This window comes from Anomalospiza imberbis, chromosome Z (genome assembly GCF_031753505.1).
Source record: "Anomalospiza imberbis isolate Cuckoo-Finch-1a 21T00152 chromosome Z, ASM3175350v1, whole genome shotgun sequence".
NCBI classification, from domain to species: Eukaryota; Metazoa; Chordata; class Aves; order Passeriformes; family Viduidae; genus Anomalospiza; species Anomalospiza imberbis.
In genome coordinates, this window is record NC_089721.1 from 40,016,293 (window position 1) to 40,038,766 (window position 22,474).

General features: G+C 33.9%; 1 protein-coding gene across 2 annotated transcripts in view; it reads right to left on the bottom strand.

The window, feature by feature from the left end:
* Positions 1-22,474, bottom strand: part of MAN2A1 (mannosidase alpha class 2A member 1) — a 106,184-nt gene that overhangs the window by 54,372 nt on the left and 29,338 nt on the right. For both annotated transcript variants that reach the window (XR_010994551.1, XM_068176774.1), the window contains exons 5-12: positions 21,398-21,525; positions 19,806-19,979; positions 18,687-18,873; positions 13,363-13,540; positions 9,123-9,325; positions 4,840-5,025; positions 3,400-3,514; positions 456-523 (exon numbers count right to left, since the gene is read on the bottom strand). Coding sequence is in view for 1 of the 2 variants with exons in the window: in XM_068176774.1 (XP_068032875.1) it covers positions 456-523; positions 3,400-3,514; positions 4,840-5,025; positions 9,123-9,325; positions 13,363-13,540; positions 18,687-18,873; positions 19,806-19,979; positions 21,398-21,525 (1,239 nt within the window). In the remaining variant the exon portion in view is untranslated. The remainder of the gene's footprint in view (positions 1-455; positions 524-3,399; positions 3,515-4,839; positions 5,026-9,122; positions 9,326-13,362; positions 13,541-18,686; positions 18,874-19,805; positions 19,980-21,397; positions 21,526-22,474) is intronic.

Sequence of the window (22,474 nt, forward strand, 5' to 3'; positions counted from 1 at the left end):
AAAGACAATTCAGTATTTATAAACTGTGATTTTTAGGCCTTATAAAAACTTAACATTTTGTTCACAGAATTAATTGAGGCACCTGTAATTCTGCTTAATTAGAATCTTCTGTTGCTTCTCTCAAGCACAGTCTATTTAGTATTACAATGCTGTAAAAGCACACAGAAACAGAACACTTACTTTAGCTGTGGTATGTGAGAAATGCCTATAGTTTTAACATGTTGTGTCCTCTTTCAATTAGACATAATAATATTAGCATAATCTCCCAGAATTTTCCCAGAATTAATTTTCTTTATTTTTTAAAAACATTTAGCTCTATTTTGAGCAAAAATTGGAAAAAAAAAAAAAAAAAGAAAAAAAAAAAGGAAATGGCATAAAAAACTACTTACTAGGTAGAGAAAACACATATATTGCTAGAAGAATCTCAGTCACTGAGTAATATATAAATTATTTACCTTGGTTGCAATGTCAGCTTTATAACTGTCTTGCGTGGCAAAGAATCTTGAGAAGCCTGAACATCATCCTACAAGAGAACGTCTTTGAATTTGCTTTTGAATACACTTCAATGGGTAATATATGAGCTTTGTCTATTATATGCATTTTGTGGAGTACAAAACCACATTAACAACACCAGAAACCAAATCTTATTTTAGCCTGTTACTGAGGATGACAAACCAAAAAATTTAATAAACTAGTACTTCACACTGACAAAAGAAAGACCTTTACTTTGACTAATTCACTGGGAAATATTTGTTTTCATTAAAGACCTTATTAGATTCCTTTATCAAATTATTACACCTGTGTTTTCATTTTTGCATACAAGACTTCATAATCAGCAACTTCCTTCAAATTTTGCAAATACTTATCACATAGTTTTATTAAATTTCTCCTGCTATAAATTCACTCTGAAACAATTTACTCCTGTGCATTTACCACAAGGATTCACTGTGTAGTCTCCTGTGAGCTCTCATTGTTACCTTATATTGTACAAAAGGAAAAATTTCTAAAAACATAATTTGGGGTGTGGCATGGTACAGGACTCACTTCCCCTGAGGAAAGGTAGAGACATGACATTGCTGTCACTGTTGCATAGCCTAAGAGAACAGCCAAACTGCCAATTCATAGTACATTACAGTCAGTTCTTACAATGGTGACCACCACAGACTTTGAAATTGAAGTGCAGAGCTCTCAGTTCCTCAAAATATCCTTAAAATCATGTTTTTCAAATACAGCCATTGTCACTTACATTTAAATTTTCTTTCTGCACTGAAAGAACTAAGACTAATGTAGAGGAACTGTGTAATGGCTGCAGCTTTATTTTTACAGTTTGAACCTCATCCACGATCCAACCAAATCTGGGTCATTCTGGGATCTTTAAGTGTCTTCTCTTTATCAGTGTATTGCTTTCCAAGTGGTTGTTTGTTTACCTAGTGTAGAGTTTGTAAAACTTAACACAAGAAGCACAAAGTAATCAGCTACCAACTAAAGTTACCAACTAAGAAAACCATGATGCTTTTGTATGCAACTAATAATTAAGAAGAGTAGAAAAAGTGATGTCATTCCAGAGTTCTTCAACAGTGCCTTATTCCCAACCTCCTTTTTTCTGCCTCCAAGAAAGGGAACTTTTCCCTGGTGTTACCTGCTACCTGCTGGAATGCTGCTGCTACAGTCTTGTGGCCTGTTCCTCTAAGTGTTTTTGACTTCTTCACCCCTCAAAAACAACAGCCACTTTCAGTCTTAGAGTCTTCAGCATTTTCTTTCTCAACTCTCTGGACATTCATTCTGGATGCCCATCTCTGAGCAATTCTTGATGTCAGCTTCCATCAGCCACCAAAATACCACAATCTGTACACCAAAATGAATGTCTTTGAACTTCCAACTTGCTCAAGGTTTGCAAAAGTGTTCTGTAAGTATCCTGAAGTTCTCCTGTTAGCAGTCTACAAATCCCACATTAAAAAGCTTTTGTTGCTATATCCAATGCACAGCACAGATACTAGATTAATGATATGCTGTGGATATTGTGTGGCATACAGATAAATCTTAATCTGCTTTAGTAATCACCTTTTTTTTTGTTTTATATAGAAACAGTAAGCTCATTGAAACAACAACTTCCTTTTCAATTTCTGCTTTCAGGGTGGTAATAACATCTTATTAAATTAGTATGCTCCTAGGCAATATAGAGTCTAAACAGCAATTAGTACTTCTATAATGCAGTGGTATTAATCCAGACTGATGAAGAACAAGAACAACTAAAGTCTAGTAAAATGTAACATCGCAACATCTTCCAATATAATTCAGAGCAGAAGTAAAACCTTCATCCCATAAATGCCTTCAAAATAGTCCTACCTTATGAAAGTGCACGTTCATTTTCGGAAGAGGAGAAAAATTATGTATTTGTGACACACAAGCACATAGCATACACATGCAGCATATATATATATATATATATATATATATATATATATATATACATATATATTTGCATAAAAGCAATAAAAAGTATAAAGAACTATGTTAACAAAATTTTTTATGTATACATGTGACTGGAAGAGTAGTTCAAGATATGACACACCTGGCACAACTAAACCAGTAGAATGTATGTAATGTTTGTTATGTCAGAAGTGTGAGATAATTATATCATAAAGACTGTCTTAACCCTGCTGTGTTTATGCGCAAAGAACTTAAAACATCTCATTTTGTCTATCTTCAGGGTAAATGCACTAAGTAGACTTCCTAAAAATTCATAGCTGTCACAGAAGAGCACTTTTGTTCAGAAAGTGAAGAAACTAAGAATTCTGAAAGGAAGCAATATTAGCAAGTGTGTTTCTTCAAGGCGTTCTTCACTGTAAAATAGGTCTCAAAATTATACATGAGGATCCATTGCTGACTTTATCATCCATTTCATTGAACTGTTTCAAATAATTTCAGCAAAGTAAAAAGGGCACTGTCTTCATCTGACCTTGCAAACTAAGGTCAGACTTCTGTTAGGGATAGGAATTTTCTTCTTCCCACATTTCTTAAGTTCCTCTGTGAAGCGAAGTCAAATTTCAGGACTGCATACTGTTATATATTCATTTACATATGTATGCCACTTAAGTCACAAACAAATTTATGCCCACAAGAAATTTAGAATACCTGCTTTTACTATCTAACTTACAAAGGGGAACAAAATAAGTCCCTTTCCTTTAGCCATGCAGGCTTTTTTTCAGCATCAACTGCTGACATGTTCACTTTTTAATTTCTAATATCTTCAGTTAATGTGAAGAGTGATAAGTAGCACATTTCTGAGAAGGCATTAGGTGCATATTTAGTTCTGATGTTTCCCAGGGCTACTCAAACTGAATTCAAAAGACATAGCTCACATTTAATTTTTGGAAAAAGTCAAGGAAGAGAGCTCACCATCTTCAGGAGTGGAGTTGCTGTGTCATAGTTATAAGCACTTTTGTCTTTTAGGATGAGAATATGAACAGAGTCAATTATTACTTTCTTCAAATTCATTATTGAATGGAAAAGCCTGTTAAAACATTTAAAATCTTAGTTAATTTTCAATTGGTTTTATTATATGCTGTAACAGTAAAATTTAAAAACATTAAAGAACTCAAAAATATGAGTTGCAGAAAAATAAATAAAAAATTTAGCATCAATATAGCATAAAAATAAGAACAGTTAGTTGCAATGGGTGGCCAGCCTGAAAAATGCAGAAATATTCGGAATTATATTCCTGTCTCACATACTGAAATTGAGGAACATCTCCTCCTGTATGCTGTGCTACCAAAGGTGTATCCTCAGAATACCAAGTAGCTTTTCAAAATGCTAATCTTAGGAAAGTTTGCAATTTGTATATTTGATTTTCAGTTTCTATCGTGGAGACAAGCCTGATACACTGGCTAGAAAGTCAAGACTGTGTTTATATAGGATTAAGAGAACAATCAGAAACACAAAAAATATAAACTACAAACTATATAAACTACCAAGATGTCCACAAATTTCTAAAGATAGAGAGCTAGATAATTTTATTTGTAAAGTAAAAAATGCCTTTATTTATTTCACTCTCTCATAATTACGTGCATTGTAAATACTTATAATTTTGTGGATTAAAAATACAGAATTTAAAAATAGTAGTCATGAAATAGTTTTAAACAATAAAGTATTTTAGATGCATTTAAAACAATTGTAATGAACATGCTATAGCATCAATCTACCATCATAACTTCAATTAATCAAATTTACTAGTTCTTAACATTCCAATATGAAGTAATTTTCTGAACAAACCCATAATTAAAGCATATGTCTACACAGACATACATATATCATGCAATGTTCTCCAAAAAATTCTATGAAGATGCTGGCAGAATAATTTCTCAATACTGAGAAATACTCCCCAGATGAAACAATAAACAATGACAGACAAGTTAAATAGAAGATTTTAAACATGAAAAAGATTTCCCACTTTTAAGACAGGTAGGCTACAGAGGGTGTGGGATTTTCCATGGAATATATGCTTAAATTAGCATAACTTTGATTATTGATTATGACAGACAAATTTAAAATTTCTCCTACTTACTGCAGAAAAATTGTGTTATTAACAAAATGTCAGTAATGCATCTACCTTTTGAAACATCAAAATTTTGTTTGGACATCAAATTCTTACTCAGATGGTTAAAAAATACTGCATAAATTAAGACCATGGGTAATCAAATCTACTTCTCGTGCAGAGCACCTCTACCCTTTCAGTGGAGTATGTTGCTGTATCAAATCTGTATGTCTGAAATAAACACTTCAGTTTTAAAAATGCAAAAGGAGATTAAGATTTAAGTTTGTGTATTTATAATAAATTACCTGGTGCCATAATCCACAACTACCCAATCTTTGGCTGTTCCTGTAATAGCATCATGATGCTGGAAGAGTCCAAGGTTCCTCCTAGCTTCTGTCAGCAATTTATAGTTATCCACAGAAAGAAATACACTCATCTTCTCAGATTTACTGGACTGTACTAAAGCCAAGGAGTAGAGAATTTCAGCTGCCCTGGAATTGTAGATAATAATCAAGTATTTATACAGGGTTAAAATGTTAAAAGCAATACACATTTGATCTAAAGAATAAATGGTAAATACTTTCATAAGATCTATAAACCTTGTTCTTGCACATTTTAGCCTATCTTCACACTGTATCTTCCTGCAAGACTTCTGTGGAAAGACTTTGGAAAGACTTCGGAAAATAGACTTTAAAATGAAAATATGACATTGCAAACTAAAATACACACTCATAAATGTGTGAGAGGTATATGGATTTGGTCTCAAAACCTCATAGCATGTATAGAGTGCCTTACAAGAAACATATAATTCCCATTTCAAAAAACAACTTATTAATCAAATAAATTTGTTTTAAATAAATATACTAATCTGTATACTATCGAATATCTATTCTGTCATTTGCACTTTGAACAAACTAAATTCTTCTAAAGGCTTAACCATGTCCTGCATCTGCTTACTACACATTCACCTGAATGGAGAGAACACTGGATTCCAAAACCCTAACATTCAACAGAATGCAGAGCCTTTCTTGTCTACATCTGCTGCAAAAGCCTAGCACTAAAATATTAGCACTAGATTATCACTTGCTTTATAAGAATATAAATTTATTTTACAAAAAATATCCCTATAATTGCCAGTTATTATGGATATTTAACTGACAAAAATGCCTGCATAAATTCTGGGAAAACATCTGTTAACTTTTTTCCTATCTTCTCCTAAAATGTTATAATTCTCTTTTTGCAAGTCTGAAAAGTGTCAGATTATTTTTCAGAATTTATTAGTGATTAATGAACATTTCTCAAGTACTTGAAGGAACAAAGATGATACAGGTTATTGACACAAAAAGCAAAGAAATCACAACATATTTTCTTGTAATGTAAACTTCTATGCATGCAAGTAATAAATTAAAAAGAAAAGGAAAATAAGTTAACTATTTTATTTACCCAAGTTGTTAGTGAGGACATGTGTTCATTTTTAAACTATATAAAATTTAAAAATCAAAAAAAAACACTTAGTTCTCAGACTATGCATGGTATTAATTGTTAACATGAAAAATTCCTTTAGATTAAATTTTCTCTTCATCTTTATACAACACATATGTAACAATTATATAAAACTGCAACTACAATATACTCAAGTAAACTGAAAGGTGAAGTGTACATGTAACAGCCTAAACTATTCTCATATTGTCAATATTTCATGAGCAGGTGGAGATTTTGCTCTTACCAGTTAGGTAATTGCTCAGAAGCTACATACAAAATCAAGGTGTTAAAAAGTTATAACCCCTATATTTAATTAGCAGTGGTAGATTAACCTTAATCACTGTAATTTAAATGTTGCTTAGTGCAAATTCTTACTTCTATGAATCCCTCCCACTTTGTCCTACTGCAGCTTAATTTGAAAGAAATATGAAAATATTTTAGTTGAAAAAAGGTCATCAGATGCTCATTCATCTAGTGAATAAACCCTGTCCAAAAGCATTTTATCTTTTTTTAAAAAATCGAGTCAGCCACTAAACACTGACCTAACTTAGCTATAAAGAAGAGAACACAGCAAATTTTAGTCTTTAAAATAAGGTGAGATTTTCTTCCCCACAACTAATTTTAATTTAATTTTCTTTTGTATTAATAGGGACATCTCTCAGATGCAAAATTTTCATTTCATATCTCAATATTTTTCTAAACACTAAAAAGGTTCAATGATCAATGATGAAAGACACTCAGAAATACAACACTGTATTAGAAAACACTTCAGCTTATAGGTAAGCATCTAATACCTTTCCATAAAATCTGTATAAAGCCTTGGTTTTCTCACTTCTGTTTCAAACTACTGCAGATGACCCAATACATTTTTCAGAAATTTTCCGCTTCACTGTAAGTTATAGTATATCTCCCTGATGCCTATACTAGCTTACCTAGTCCAGGTCCAGTTTATATTTAACCTAAATAAATAATTTTTCCAAGAGATTTTGAACTCTCAAGATGTAGTATTTTCTATCCATCTGTATAGTTACAAGTATCACTGTAGTATTCACCTTGTAAATTACTTTTCTTTTTGCAGATTTACTGTAATTTTTCCCTGTTTACATCAGTAACTAATAAAACCAAAAACTGTGTCCCTAACTTGTCTCAAGCTATGATGCTGTTCTTTGTATCTTTACATTACATTAAATAAACTTCTGGTCACATATTTTATCACCCTTTAAACTACTTCAATCCATCCATGCATCTCTCACTTAAAATTAAAAAGTCAATAATGACTCAAATCACTGTCAATCTCCATTATAAAATCCTTAAGCTTTCTTATACTTCTTTACTACACAACCCCCCAGAAACTCTTTTGAAAGGAAAGGAGGAGGTTTAAGGTTTAAGGAAAAACCTTAAACAAGGAGGAGGTTTAAGGAAAAACCTTAAACAATCAACTCTTTTCTTACTGAAATGGTTAGTTTTCATATTGGGTTCTGAGGCTTAACACTATCTCCTGGCTATTATGTACAGTGAAGTGCTGCTTAATTCTGACACTGCTGGAAGTTAATAACATTCATTCTTGGTAAAGAACACACACACACACATATTTACCTTCTGTTCATGGCTCCTTCTCTCACAAATATGGACATACACCAGATAGATAAATGGATGTTAGCTCAAACATACTATGGAAATAATTATCATGAGTTTGAAGATTAAATATGATCGTACTGTATTTCCTTTGACTTTAAAGAAAAAATATATATATAAAAACCCTACTCCTGCTGTTTTCATAGCTAATGTGACCTTCACGAAGATTCTCATGGTTTCTGAAAACAAAACTGACAAAAAAACCTGATATTCAAATGATGAGAGCACATCTATACATTTTTTCTGTACATGTTATTTACAGAGGATAATGAAAAACTAAAAACTTCCCAGGTACTTTTTAAAACTGTACTTTAATACATAAGAACATTGACAGATTAGTGTTTCTCCAGAGATTCTTTACCGATAACTTTTTCAGAAGTTGAAGGCAACTGGAAGTTTTAAATTAAGGAATCTCTTTAATAATGTAAAGTTTTAAATACTACAAACAAATTTATATGAAGTTTTCTGTAATGAATGTAATAAAAAAACAGAAAAATAACAATTAAATAACCACACCTAAATATCTTGAAAAAATAGACTATGCTGAAGTTGAAGGAAATTAAATGCTTGGTGCACTTTAAGAAACAGAAAGGAAATTAATCTAAACTGAAAAAAAAAACCAAAAAAATTAAGTAGATAATTCAATTTATAAGAATATTATCTGTCCTTCTTTTCCTGTTCTCTTGTGCATCTTGACTTCTCCAACAGCAGTATTAAACAACGTTATTTTCACTGAAAATTAAAGATTCCTGTGATGAATCATCCACTTTACCACAGTAAAAACTGAATTCCTTGGAAGAAATAAAACAAGTTCTCCTAGATACAGTTTCTCTTCTGAAAGGTACTTGCATCTGCCTCCAAAACACTAGTTTGCTTGGAAATGCCATTTTCCACATCTCTCTTGCGTGTTCCACTACTGCAGCATCCACTACAGCAAAGAATTGTAATCCTTCAGGAAGACTACAGGTGAAATGTTCAGGATTTACATCATATCCATATGCCCTACATTTCCTTCTGGAGCTCTATAACAGAGTTAAATCATCTTATGTCTGCTACAAGGGAGAACTACTTAAATACTCCATTACCAAAATTCAGCAACAATTTTTTTCTTTAAAGAAGATGCAGACAGTTTTCAGAAGAATAGTAGTCTTAGATCACTTAGTACCCAATATTCCTGGCTATTTCTCAGCTTCTTCTGAGAACGTTTTTACTTCTCTCTAAAAAATTCACACTACAGCCATAATTCCTTACTCTGTTTTTTCGCATATGTGGCTTTTGCTTTCCTTATCAAACTGCCTTTGTCTCAATTCGTGAATGTTGTAGCTTTGACATTTCCAATTCTCCTCAAGATCCTACTGGTGGGGGAGTGAGCAAGGGCCTGACTGAGGTTAAACCATAACAAATACTTACACAATAATCTCTCCTGTGTGCCAAGAAACACATTATGAAAGTACTGGATGGCACGATTTACCTTATGTAGGATTCCAATACTCTGTCCAGGCGTTTATAAAAGGGTCGTGATGTAAAGTACCCACTCCAGTAATGATGATCTCTGTCTGCATAGGTGAAGAAGTCTCCACTTAAAACAGGAAAAAGTGAATTGCTGCTCTTTTCACCCAAATTGCTTTCTTTGAGCAGAGCTTCAAAGTAATCAGATAAAGTTCCAAACTGGGCCTGAATGAAAATTAAAATTGCTGTAACAAAGTTCCATTTTCATTATGCAGAAAATACAAAGACAATGAATATGCTTGGTTCCATATACATTTCAGAAACACATCACTCTTCCAGCAGATTTATAGCAGAAAACCTATCCAAAAATTTTTAAAGTTCCCCTGCACACTTTTCAGACAAGCTGGATAGCATTACAAAACTCAATACAAGAAGTATTTTCAAAAAAGCATATCAATTCAGTACAAGAAAGAGATGGATCTGTTGGAGCATGTCCAGAGCAGAGTCACAAAAGTGATCAGAGAAACACCTTCCCTATGAGGAAAGGCTGAGAGAGGTGTGTTTGTTTAGCCTGGAGAGGAGAAGGCTCTGGGGAGACCTTGCTGGAGCCTTTCAGTACAGAAAGGGGTCTTGCAAGAAAGATGGGGAAAGGCTTTTAGTTGGACCTCTTGTGCTAAAACAAAGAGGTTTTAAACTAAAAGATGATAGATTCCGACTAGATATAAAGACAACTTTTAACACGAGGGAGGCGATACACCCAAGGTGCCCACAGAGGCTGTGGATGATCCATCTCTGGAAACATTAAAGGCTGGATTGGATGGGACTCTGGGGCCATCTTTGAAGATGTCTCTGCTCATAACAGGGCAGTTGGATGAGACAGTTTTAAAGGTCTCCTCCAACCAAAGCCATTCTACAACTAACATAATATTATTTTTTATGATTATTATTTAAATAGATTTCTAAAATATAATATCTAAATGTCAACAAACAAGTGAAGCATTGTTTCACATCTTACAAGTAAGTCAGTAATAAACGAGATAAGGAACACCTCAATATTATCCAAGTAGCTGTCTGGGCTAAGAAATTTTTGTAATACAACAAAAATGTACTTCTCCTAATTCTGTGTTTTCAAAACTAGCTCTCTTGTGTTCCAGATCTTGCTTAACCCAAAAGATGACTGTTGATCAAAAAAAAAGAATCAGCATTTCCTTAAACTCTGTACAAAGAAAGTGTATTTACAGATATAACATGTGGGAGAAAAAAAATAAATTAATTGTCTTCTGGTCATTTTTTAAAATGCTTAGGCATACTAATAGCAGATCCTTACAGGGTAGGTCAAAAACCGGTATTCTTAGGATTCAGGGGAACAAAGAAAAGAAAAAATAAATTATTGATGTCAGTGTTGTTAATATTGAGAAATGTTGTTAAAGAAGAATAGATAGCAAAATGGATTTAAAATGAAAGTGAAAAAAAATTAATGGAAACTGGAACAGGATAAAAGACTGCATTATGTTACTAGAAATATCCTCACCATAAACTATAATTATAATATCAAGTAACTTTGCTTCTTATTATTTTTAGGTTTAACAACAAGTATACAATGTAGCATGCTACAATTTACAACACCAAAACCAAGTTTTAGTAAAAATCTTTGTTAAAAGTGACTTGGAATATAAGGACTATCAGACTATTACTGTAACAACAAATTCACACTTTTTAATCATTTAAAAAAACCCAAACATTTTCACTTCTAAGTCATTCGGATCATCCAAGTATTTGTTAGGTGGAGACAATATAGTAACTTGCCACTTTAAATGGCAGTAAAGCAGAGAAAGATAAATATTGCCCCTGAAATCCCACCATTAGTAAACTTTGCCTTAGCAGGCACTTTTAAAATACTTGGTCTTCTCCTTCACTATCATAGGTACCTACAGGTATAAAACAAAAAACAAAAACAACGCACCAAGAGAAGACTCAGAGATGATCTTACTTCTGCATTGAATCAGATGGGTAAAACCTCACCAGAGAAGCATCAAAGTCAGGTGAATGGAAACAGTAGAATAACCTGGTAAATTTTTTGGCATACTAGAAGACTCAGCTTAATTTATGCAAAATAGATGCAAAGGAAATCTATGAATGGGAGATGGAATTCCTCAAGAGCAAAATAGGTGTGTTCTACAGTGACGTACCACACACTTTTAGAACAGAAGAGTGGCTGGCAGGAGAATCTCAATTCTAACAGACATATCTGCTAGATAAACATCACTAAGAGCTGTCTGAAAGAGTAAATCTCCCTCCAGATTAGAAAGGCAGAGTAGGCACTCCCTTGTGTAAGCAGTAATTTCCTAGGCATCTCAGCAATTCAGGAAGAAATGTGAACTCTTCCTTTATATAATCTAGATTCTTACATAGCTGAGCATGTCCTTTTACTTGCCTTTGGAGTTACTTTCCACTAGGGAAAGTGCAGAAGAGTGTGAAAGAAAGAAAATGTGTCTCCATTTAAGCTCATATTTTCAAGAATAAATGACATCAGTTTCAAACAAAACAAAAAATCAAACAAAACCAGAAAAACACAAAAAAACCCCAAAAAAAAAACAAAAACAAAAAAAAAAAAAAAAAAAAAAAAAAAAACAAAAAAAAAAAAAACAAAAACAAAACAAAACAAGAGACAGGTAACAACTAAGAAAGAAGAAAAAGAACAACAAAAATAGAGATAGGAAAACCTAAGTACCTGAACAGAATGGAAAGGAGAAATGCTCTGATGCCAACAGTGTTCCAACTGATCAAAATACCCTAGGTATGAAGTGGCAGACTCAGAGGATTTTGTATCTTTTTAGCTGGGTATTAAAAACCAGAAAAAGTGTCAGATACTTCCATGAGGGAGCCAAGGGTTAATGTGACACCAGATGGGCAGACAAAGCCTAATGAAGTAGACTGCTAGAATCGTTGTCAATGGGCTGAGCAGAATCTTTCAGAGGTCTCAGAACAGCACTGGCTTTTGAAGAATGACTTCAGAGCTAGAGCCTTCAGTTTTTGCCCCAGAGACAAAATCATCCAGCCCAGATTAGTAAAAACTACAGAAAATATGTTGCTGCTAGTATCCAAAGAGTAGCATACATTTTTGACAGAAGTAAAGCTAGTGATAGCAGCAAGCTCCAGCAAGCTTAAGTTTTAAAAGACGGGCTTTAGTTTTAAGAAATTTGAAGAGTACTCTCCTGGTCTGTCTCTCTCCACTAAGATATAGTGGTCCTTCAGCATACATCATGTCACCCACACCCCATAGGAAACACATAAAATCTAGTTTTCAGATAAGATATAATCCCAAGAAATCATCTTTCTTATGCAGCATACAAGTCCAGAAGTCAGCAGAAAGTAATAACATACTACAGACACTACTCAAAATGCACAGTTGGAAGAATCAGGGGAGGTCTCAGGAAAGATAGGGAAAAATGGATGCACACAAAAACCATATGAAAGATACCAGACCAAGGCTTTAAAAAAAAAGCCTAAATGTGAAATCAAGAAAAAGTGCACTCTCAGGTGACACTCAAAAAACCCAAGGTTGTGGCCCCCATTTGTTACTGTCACGCTGTCAGAATACAGAGAACATCTATAGTACAAGAGGTCCCTAGGGCCTTCTTGTACTACAAGAAGTACACATTAGAGCATAAGAATTTATGTTTTACCTCTCACACATAATTGTTGATTTGAAGTGGTACCTCCTCTGATAATTGTGTTAATATATTCAGTCATTTTGTAGCCAGGTCAGTCTCAGATTTTGTTGCATTCAACAACATTGTGCCAGCAATGGCATCTCTTAAGATTTTTTGGTTTGTTTTGGAATGTAAAACCAAGAGGACACAAAAAAAGCAGTAAAATCTTATTGAACTTCTAAGAAGAAAATACAATAGTCTGAATTAACAAAGTCTATGAGTCCTAAGTAACAATGCCTGAAGCCTGTGTAAACAGGCTAAGAAAACATTTAAACCTACTAGCTGTTCTCCAAATTAATCTAGTTTGGAAACTATAGATTTCAAGCTGATATTATTAACAACAAAGTTTTTGGTTTGGGGGGAGAGAAGGCAGTAAACTTAAAAAAAAAAAAGTAAGTTACCAAGACACATCAATCTGCTGTTAAATTATATATAAAGATTCACATTTGAAAAAAACCCAAACCTAACCACAATTATTTTTCCATTAAGAATGTTAAAATATTAGGAAATACTGTTTTTTCCACAAAACAGAAAATGTGTTGTGGTTACCTTAACATGCCACTCAGGACGAGAATTCATATAATCAAACAGCTTCTGGTAATTCTGGTACTGCTGGTCCCATTCGGAGCTCTCAGTGTAGCGGAAATCATCCCCAAGTGGAGCTAACAGGACTTTTGTACGGAAGAGCTTTGACTTCTTCCTGTATTGATCTAATATAATCCAAGCCCTTGAGGAGAGGAAAAAAGAAGAGCCATTCAGAAGACAGAGGGGAAAAAGCCAGCATCTGGCAAGACAATTCTTAGATACCAAGTTGTGCATTAGGATGACCCTAAACAAGACATACAAAACTCTGCTATCTCACTTTGTAACAAAAAGCTGGATGCAATTCCCCCCACTGGGACACCATATTCAACGCACGATTGTTGCAAATACCATGCTAATTAAATCCTTCAATAAGCTTATCAAGCTTCACCTCAAGCAGGAGGGCTGTCTGGATCAATTTGTGCCTGTGCCAAAGCTAACCTTGAGTTCAAATTATATTTACCTGGTTTATATTTAGAAAACAATCCTAATCCTCTCCAGCCCCTATTTACAATAATAAGCAAGCTCTTTCCATCCCCTCTGGCACATTCCTTGGCAGAAAAACTGCCCACAGATTAATCTCTGAGGACCTCCAGCCTTGGGGAGAAAAAAAAAAAAAAAAAAAAAAAAAGGCAGGAGGAAGCTTGCTGCTAAAAATCACTGTTCTCCCTTCAGCCAGGTTCTTACATGTCTTAGAGCCATCCCTCTTGAATCTTTGAGTCCTGAAAAATTAAAAAATTAAATCCACTGCTTTTATGCTTTTGGACTTAAAACAAAAAAAAAAGAAACCCTAACAACTCAGAAACAAAATACTCACAGATGCATACAGAAAAAACTGCAGAATTATACTTTGGCACCTATTAATTCTAGGATGAGTAAACTATCAGTTCCACAGCAGCAATATATTAAGAATCACAAGCCTGGTATCCAGGTTACTGAAAAAGTCCATTTTCAACTCTCCCCCTCCAAGTCACAATTATTATCAGCATCTTCAGATGCTAATACCCTTTAATTAAAATTTTGTAAATAATTCTCATAGGAAATAAAAACCATAGCAACATATGTAAGAAAACAGAAATACAAATTCCAAGGCTTTAAGACAAAATACCAGAAAATTCAGATTCTAATGAGGTTCTTTTGTTTCTTCATGTCTTTTAAACAGATGATCTAGCAAAATCACCTTTCAACTGACACTCTTGAAGAATTGCTATTTAAACATTTATGCAGAATTTCTAGTCCAATATATTTGCAAGCTCCTTTTCCTTGAGCAGCATGTCAGAGCTTACTTATTTAACTGATTGCAGAAATACTGCATAAAAACAAGGTCTGACTGTATTCTGGAGGGAGAAAGGGGCCAAAATATTAACTTTAGTTAAGGATATAGAGTTCTAACGAGACTAGAATTTACCCAGCTAGTGTCTTCCGCCTGTCTCCTGTCTATTAGTGGATTTATAGTTCAGATTGCCAATCAATACATTCCATGACTTTCAACAGGTTGTAGGATTTAAACACAGATGTTTCCTCACCACACAGCTACCAGAACAATTGGCACAACACAAGACTTGGTAATGCTTCCTTCTAAGGAGCCTGTCTAACTCAAATTTTCCACATATAGGCTATGGTTGAAAACATACTTTAGTGTTGAATCTCTTGAAAAATACAGGTTACAGTTAAAAGGATATTTGACTTCAGCATCTCTCTTCAAAGTCCTCCTCTGGTTTCTTTCCAAATATCCAGCAAAATTCATCAGTATTGTTGCTCTCCCTTTCTTAAAGTACTGATAACTGTGGGATTATTATGTGTTTTAAAGGGAACAGCAAGATTTTCCTGCATTGCAAACCACTTTTAATTGTAAAAAAACTGAAGAACATTGATTCAGGTATATCCTTTTAAGTTTCTCTCAAATAATTTCCTATACCATTAATTCACACAGGATTGTGGAAGTGCCAGCAGAAAGCTCCAGACAGAGCACAGTGAAGACAAAAAAATACCTCTGGAGGAAAAAAAAAAAGATTCCATCGAGTCACATTTTTTTTTTCCTTTTATTGTTCACCAGTTAAACAGAATTAGGTACATTTTTATATGTTTACCCTACCTACCTGAATGAAAATCTGAAAATCACAAAGGAGATAAGCCATGATAAAGTTTTTGTTTTCAAGCTTTCAGATTATTACTGAATGCTTGAGACCTTTCACAAAGTATTTGAGTAAAGAATACCAAAACAATAAACATGGCTGGTTTTGACCCTTTCTATGTCAAAGAAAGAGGAGCAATAGCCACCTGAGGTAGGCAATCACAAACATTAACCACCACATGACCATAAAATGTGACCATAAAGATAAAAAAGCTAAAGGGCAAAACTGGGCTTTTGAACCACAGCTGGTGAAGAGGAAAGTCCATTCTCTACTTCTTCTCTGAAGCACATAACTTGCAGCAAAGATTCTCTCCTATTTCATGCATGGGAAAGCAAGAAACAAAATGTACTTCTGCTAACAACTCATTTCTGTTCAAGGAAAAAAAAACCCAGAAAAAAAAGAATACAAAAAATAAAACACCAAACAAACAAACAAAAAAAAAACCCCAACAACAACAACCAACAGCTGCTTTTTTTCCTAGTATGAAAAGCTTCACACTTCAGCATTCAAACAAATGGATAAGAATGCAGCTGCGAATCAGAGCAAGTCTAGTAGTAGTCTTTACAAACTAAGCTGTTATGAAGTGTAATTAAACAAGTACAGGTTTTCAATTAGGTTGCTGCTTCATTCCTTCTTACCAGGTCACAGCTTAAGTGGCAAGGCAATGAAAAATCCAACTACTAGCCTGAAGTTTTCAATTCAGCAACTCTTTAATATATATGTAAGGCCAAAATACTATTGAAATCAAAAGCAACAGTCCCAGCTGAGTATTCAAGATTTGGGTTTTATTACTTTTGTTTTAGCTTTGGCATGAAAGGAGGTCAGTGATCTAAACCTGGTCTCTAAATTAATCAACTTTATTCCAATCCTTGAATGTCCTTTATTTTTCTAGTCTTAAAGCAATCACAGATAAGAGGCAGATTAATTAGAGTGCTGCAAACCTATAACCTTGGAAAACTTATGATGTAAATATAGACTTCAATTCTGGAACTCAGACATCTCCTCATCATAACAACTGTGAAACATGTAATTACAGAGGTCAGATCAATAACATTTTTGGTTGTCTACAGTATTCCAGCTTTTTCAAAACAACACACATAGCATGTTTTAGCATTCTGCATCAAAACATTACTTCCTGTGTTTCAGTGGATTTATTTGAAACTAGACACTAAAAGTGTGGTTCGAGTGTTCCAAATGTAAATAATCCAGGCTTCCAACTCAAAGACCATGTGTTAGTTTTACTTTTTCCATAGGTATCATACAGCATACTGATGTTTCAACTCCCTGTTAGACATCAAAACTGCTTTTATCTGAAACAAGCTAATACAAAATATTAAGTTTCAGACAACATATTGAGACAATAATTACTTCTACTTGATCATATGTTCACTACATCCCTGCCCCATTTACCTCATTCTTAAATATCCTTTGACATGTGAAAACCCATTTCTTTTACAAGATCTAATTTAGATTGTTATGCAAAGGTTGCATCTAGGAAGTGCAGGGATTAAGAATAATTAAAAAACAAGACCCTCAAACTATTTCAAGAAGACACTCTAAATTATATTTATAGCCTCTATGTTCCAGGTATTTGTTATACAAGCTGTTGCTTTTCTGCAAATATTTGTCTCAGTTAATTCAGATATATATTAAAGATTTTTCTTTTTTAAAACTTTGATTTAATGACATATGAATTTCCCTTCACGTGCAATTGGCATTGGATGTGTCACAATTTCTCTATGTTTCTCATGTCACCATCATCTTTCGTTTCTCTACTTTATTAAACCCCCCTTTTTCCTATCATCATTCTAGTTGCTACCTTTAAATACAGCAGTTAATGTATTCTGTTTAATATTGGTTTTATCTTCAGTAATATTTTCTAACTGAATTTTGTTTAAGTGAAGTTATTATGTTGTTTGTCAGAATTTATACTCAGGAAAAAAGTGATCCATACTTGACATGTAGACAAGCAGTGCATCATAATCACATCATCACTTTAAAACTTCAGCATCAAGGACCAAAAAGTCACCCTGCTCTCCTTAATACATTTGTTACGCTCAGCAATTTGCACAAATCATAAACAGGTGCCTCAACTTTTAACTCTAGAAACCTGGTGTAGTGTGAAGCCTGAAGATAGCAACAGGACCACAGAATACAATTTTCTCAAAACATCTTTGGCAGTTAAACTCACTTCCTTTTATTTTTTTTTATTTTTTTTTTCTTCCTTTACTCTCCCTCCCCAACTCCCTAACTCCAGCCCCCAAAACTGAGAAGCAGTTCTGTAGAAGTGTAAATTTGATTCTTAACTGTGGCAAAACAACAGTGTTTCTGTTTGGAAAGTAAAACTGGAATAGTAATTTCCACCCTGGGCACAAAGAAACAGGAATTTTCACTTTGAGTACAAAGAAACAGGAATCAGATTAACTTACGGTTTACACTTCAAGAAACTTAGGCCACAAGATGCCAATTTTTTCAAGGATATGCCACAGGAAATATCCCACTGTTTGTAGTTACAGCACACTACATCACACTGCCCCTGACGCGTTCCACTTGCAGGGGACAGATCACTATCCATAAAATTCACAAAAACCACAGTAAACCAGTAACATGAGTCCAACCAGATGACTGTGTTCTAACTGTCATTCAGAGATGGACTCATGTATCATGAACAGAAAATTTTTAAAAATGCCCCTTCCTTAACTATAACTTTGCCTTTAATTTCACTGATAGTTATGTTCCCAACTAAGAAGCAAACACTAGGCTATGTAATAGGTATTGTTACCCATGACAAGCTTATTTTAAAAATTTGACCTGGTTTTTGCTGGGGTAGAGTCACAGTGGCCAGCATGGGGGTGTGATCTGGATTTGCTCTGATGACACGGTTGGCAACAGAGAGATGATTTTGTTATTTCTGAGCAGGGCTTGCACAGAGCCAAGGCCTCTCCTGTATCTCAACCCATGAGTTTTCTCATTTTACTCTTCTGATTCTCTTCCACATCCCACCAGGGCAGCAGTGAGCTTAGTGGAGCTGATCTGCTCACTGGGGTTGAACCACAACAGAACTAAATTGACCAAACTATGCCTGATGTCATCTTTGGCCAGCATAATTACATTTTTTTTAAGGTTATTCCCTTGAGGAGTATGTAAAAGCTATACCTGTGTTGAACATTTCCAGCATGAATGGCTTCTGGTGGGACTCTCCAAGGGCAACTTATTCTTCCTCCAGGAAGTCGTTTGAAATCAAACTGGCAGCAGATTTTTGGATCTGGGCCACAAGTATGAGGAACATCATAGCTATAGAAAGGCATCATATGACAAAGAATATCTGTACTGGATCCCAAGTCTGGAATTAAATAGAGTAAAACTTTAAAATAAACCCTTCCAGGTTTGCCAGAAGTAAATCACTCCTATGTTCTCAGTACAAGGATTGTACTGGAAAGATACCACACCAAGACAATTTCTTATTTTGAATATCCATATCTTGAGTCTATTTTTGTATGTACCTTACATGTATAAAGAGGATAAAACAGAGTTACAACCAAGATTGGAATGTTCTAGTGAAGCACCAACTGATTGGGAAAGACAGGAACAAATGTTAGGTGTGTTTCACCCAGATAAAACCTGTGATTTTCAGAATTTTAGAAGTAATAAAACACAATAATAATAAACATATTTTAAACCTTCAGTGGATTAAAACAACAACTTAAAATAAAACAAACATCAAAACAAAGAAAAAACCAAACCAAAAGCCAACCACTCGCCTCTCATTGCCTCATTAGCACAATATTTGAATCAGTTGAAATGTTCCTCCTCTCACACTTTATTTCCACATAGTAGGAAATAAAGGAGTAGGAGGAAGAAGAAAAGTAAAATCAAGTAAAAGAATTTTTCACCCCTTTTACTTTTTTAAGGAATACAAGGGAATGGAAAAAACAAGAGAAGGTAAAAGCAAAAATAAAAGTGAAAACAAAGGAAGATCAGAAGAACAATGGCAATTATATCAGTTTTACATTTAGTGCCTTTCCTGACTCACAAATATTCTCATTTCCCCTTTTATTATTCAAAGAGGGGGGAAATAGAAAGAAAAAAATCTCATAAATTTAAGCTAGATGAAAGGATTTTTTTTAACAGAATTGCAAGTTAAAAATTTTCAGGTCTAGACAAACTCTGCTAAATCTTGTCTGCAAGTATTTCCACAGTACTTATTCAAGTTCTCTACATATTTTACCTGTGTAAATTAACAAAATAAATTGTCATAAAAGAAAGAACACATACCCCAGTTCTGTCTCCAAAAAAATTCTAGTGTCTTTTGTGTTGCAAAATGTTTTTTAACTGAATAATGAACTCTCTGAATAAGCATTTTGGAAAATCCTGTGCGCTTCAGAAGGTAGGCCATTGTTGGTGAATGCCCAAATGGATCAATTGCCCATCCCGACTTTGGTTTTACTCCTGTTGACAAAAGAAAAAGCTTTACTTTTCACTTAAAGAAAGTTGTTCCAATAATTCAAATGAGAATACTAAAGATAACATTTCCAAGATGATATACCCAGCTAAGTGCTAAACCTCCTGCAGAACCCTGGAATTAAAAAACTAGAATTAAACAGTTAAACAAATCAACAAACAAAATGTCATGTAAGTAAGGCATTCTAAAAAAAATTTAGAACTTTAAAATAGTACTTGTTGCTACACTGTTTCAAATTTACATCAAACATCTTTATTTGGAATCATTAATTGATACACATCCTCTCACTTAAAGTAGTTTAGAGATATTAAAATTAAAAAAGAAAGTTGAAAGAAAATGAATGGATGTGGATAGATAAATGCAATATCTTGTTGAAATTTCACTGTTATTTAATAATGTTAATCTTTTTTGGCTTCAGAACTATTTTTTTTAATTTATTAGTTTGTTGATCAAGAGAATCATGTTTATTAATACTCTTTTCACTGAACTTCATGCTAATAAATAAGGAAGCTACATCTAACTCTTGTTAATTCATCAACATGGTTCCTTTGGCACTACTGTATTTCCAAAAAAAGCACAGTAAGGAATGCATTACCCTTTTATTAGGTCTCCCCTTCCCCCCTCCAATTATGTCAAGCTGTGTTTATGGAAATTGCAATCTAAGAACAACAGTGAAACAGCTTTCCAAAATAATTTCAGTTAATTGGGTGAAATAATGTCAATTTATTATTAAAATCACTGTACAAATATTTTCTATATAAAAAGGTTTCTGTCCTCTTATGGAACTAAACAAAAGAACATCCCAAAGGCAGAAAAACAGTTCAGCCTATGTAACTGCAGTCAGTTTTTCCTCAATTCTAACACTACTATGGGTTTGGGCTTTATAACTACTACTACTACTGCTGCTACATATAATTTTTTTTGTTGTTGTTTTGAAATCCTTACAGAATTGAATCTAATGAACACACAATGAATACAGAGCAGGCAAAATAGATCCAAATACATAAAAGCAGTATCAATTTTTAAGTAGTTTTAAGAATTTGTCACGATATTCAAAAGACAGAAAAGGCAATTAAAGACTGTTTAGACCAGACATGGGATCTAAAATTCAGCATGATCTAGTGTTAATATTTGGTTAAGCCAATATTATATGCATGTCTTACATTGATCAAGACAAAATGCTGTGGCATAAAATTGTTCAAATATACTTAGTCCAGGAACTTTTATCTGCAAATATGAATGGCAAATATCAGACTTGATCCAGCTTCCTGTAAGTGGTCTAATTTAATCTTTCAGGAAAGCTGAGTAAAAAGAGCCTTCTAAGCACCTCAGAAATTTAACAAAAAAGCATTTTCTTACTGACTTCTTGTATTTACATAGTTAAATTTTAGATTAATGTACATACCAAGGTTCTTTTCTAGCCACTGGTGTCCTTCTATCAGCTGGTCAATTAAAGCAAAATAATGAGAAGATGCTTCATCAGGCATGACCCATCCTCCTGTTACTATTTCAAACTGTCCATCTTTTATTAACCTGAAAAATACATAAATCATATTCAGAATCTTCCATATGAAAACACACTCTTAAAATCAATTTCTGTATACTCAACAGGTAATCATCAGCAATGTTATTCTAAAATCTAAATTGTTTTTGCTACTTCCATCACTGGGCTATATTTCTTTATTCAAACAGGGAAAAAATGAACTGCTGAACAGTGAAGTATTTCATGTCCTTGTGCAAAGAAAACCAGTTCTACTGCATGTGCTATATTAGATTTTTTTTAAAAAATCAGGAAGAAAGCTGTTTCCTGCACAGATTACAAAAATAAAATAAATGCACCACAGCACTGAAGGCCAACTGAGCAAGATGCTTAGACACTGCACATTTCACTGCTTGAAATATCTCCCCACCTTTGATCTTATATTCTTTTTAGAGTTTTAGAGAGCTCATAGATTGGAAGTTTGTGTTTATAAATGCTTCAGAACATCTCACTCATCAAAATGCCTTATTGAAACAGGTCACAAGACAACCCAGCCCCTCTATTGTCAGTGAACACAAAGATCACACTCCCAGCACCAGGTTGTCCCTACAGTTGTTCACCAGCATGGAAGTGTTTAATGAATTCAAGAATAAAACCACAGTGAACTCAGCAAAACTTAGTCCCATCACAGATGATACCAATAGGAGTAATGAAAATCATGCAACAAAAATAATATCCAGTGCAGCTTCTCCATGTCTTCTCCAGTCTCAAGTGCAGCTTAAACAATACCCGACTCCTCTGAAGAGAAGACATAGTTCCCTAGTGACTGTCATTTACTGTTTACTGTGTTCCAAGAGATATTTTTAATGCCAAAAAAACCACACAGCTGTGCTATAATAGTCACCCACTACACATAATTTTTTTTAATAAGTAGTTTTTTTTATCTAGATCCCAAAATTTCCACCTTTACCTAAGCTTTCAGTCTGTGAAGGTCTCACAGAC